Source organism: Penaeus monodon, chromosome 23 (genome assembly GCF_015228065.2).
Source record: "Penaeus monodon isolate SGIC_2016 chromosome 23, NSTDA_Pmon_1, whole genome shotgun sequence".
Classification (NCBI taxonomy): domain Eukaryota; kingdom Metazoa; phylum Arthropoda; class Malacostraca; order Decapoda; family Penaeidae; genus Penaeus; species Penaeus monodon.
In genome coordinates this window covers 14,990,875-14,992,373 of record NC_051408.1, presented here as the reverse complement: position 1 = coordinate 14,992,373, position 1,499 = coordinate 14,990,875, and the positions used below count along the sequence as shown (strand labels likewise).

The 1,499-nt window shown below is 42.5% G+C and overlaps 1 protein-coding gene across 1 annotated transcript in view; it reads right to left on the bottom strand.

Moving 5' to 3' along the window:
• The window catches only part of LOC119588142, a gene marked incomplete in the record, with an annotated part of 1,721 nt that extends 1,351 nt beyond the window's left edge, over nucleotides 1-370 (bottom strand). The window contains 1 exon segment of the mRNA XM_037936849.1: nucleotides 84-370. Coding sequence (XP_037792777.1) covers nucleotides 84-370 — 287 coding nt within the window.
• Between the last annotated feature and the right edge of the window lie 1,129 nt (nucleotides 371-1,499).

The following is a 1,499-nucleotide window of genomic DNA, read 5'->3' as shown; positions in this document are numbered from 1 at the left end:
GGTACACCTTTTACCTTGGCGTGGCGCTATCTTCCAGGAGGCGCTCGAAGTGCCCGAACGCCCTGCCGATCATCGCACTCACGCGGAAGTGTTCACCGACGGTCGTGGCGATGGTGAGGAAGGAGGCGAAGTGGCAGACGATCATGAAGAGGAAGGCGGCCATGCACATGCCGAAAACCTCTATTAATTTGGTAGATCGAGAATAGACGGCAAAATCGTGGTCGTTCGAGTGCATGGCCGAGGAGTGATCGGTGAGCTCCGTCCAACGCAGATATACAGGAGAGGAAAATGGCGCGGGGTGAGCTCGGCTAATGTCTAGTATTAATGAATGCGCGGGCGTGGCGTGAGTGATGAAGTGAGGACCCACCATCTCGCGCAGACATCAGCACAAAAATTGCTGTGGAGTGGTTACTGCGATCAGTTGCCAGTTATTGACATCAGAGAATACCAAGCGATTTTGAATTTACGTCGGAAAAAGTCTCCCCCGTGATATTGCAGTGCACTGTATGTCGGTTCTGACAGTGAGAATGTCTTGGCGTTTTTACACCGTTAGTATTACAATTATCGTTCAGCTTTTGGCAATGAATAATGATCATTTAGGCTGCTATCGTTTATCATTACCATCTAACATTACCCTTCAAGCGATAGTGCTTTCTCTCATAGCAGTCTTCTCGATGTAAAGACGATATGATCATTAGCATCATCAGCTACTGGACTTAGTTGCTCTTTTTTTTGTTATTTGTTTTCTCAATCCCAATTTATGTTGTTAATCCGATTTCTACGGAATCTCGTCTGTCAATAACTATGCGGTTTTTGGGAAATCCTCCACTCATTATGTTGTCACATTGAACAACACAGCGCGAAGTCCTCGGATACAATACACGTACATAAATGCTGGGCCTTTAATTGGTTTGCACTTTACCACATTTCTCTCCTTATATTTATATATAGTATAGCATCTTGTTTTCCGAATCAAGGCAAGACAACAACAATTTTAAACGAGGGATAATAAAAATACCCGCTGGCATCGTGAATGATGAAAACGAGTGAATGAAAACGACATGGTGAGGGGATACGTGCATGACAAGGGGTAACGAGCACGTTGGAAAAAAATAATTCTCATTTGATATTGGAAACATCACAGGCCTTCATTATACATTATAAAAGATGGAAGGCCTTCGTTTTTTTGCAGGGAAATGTTCTGCCTATAATGAGATTAACAAGACAAATTGCTCAGGGAGGTCTTTTATTGTTTCGCATGTCACAGATATGAAGCAAAATGGACTCATTCTTCAGTAATAATAATGTTTACAGCAGTTCATTTTGTTGTAGGCTACATCATTCCACACCACAAACGCGTAATATATGGAAAATGAGAATTCAGTATGCATACACATTATAGGCTCGCCTTACAGTATTTCAAACGTCAGGGAATCATTTTTAAAAATTACGCAGAGCAGATTCATGTATTACAGACAACCTGGTTTGATGAAGCGGAA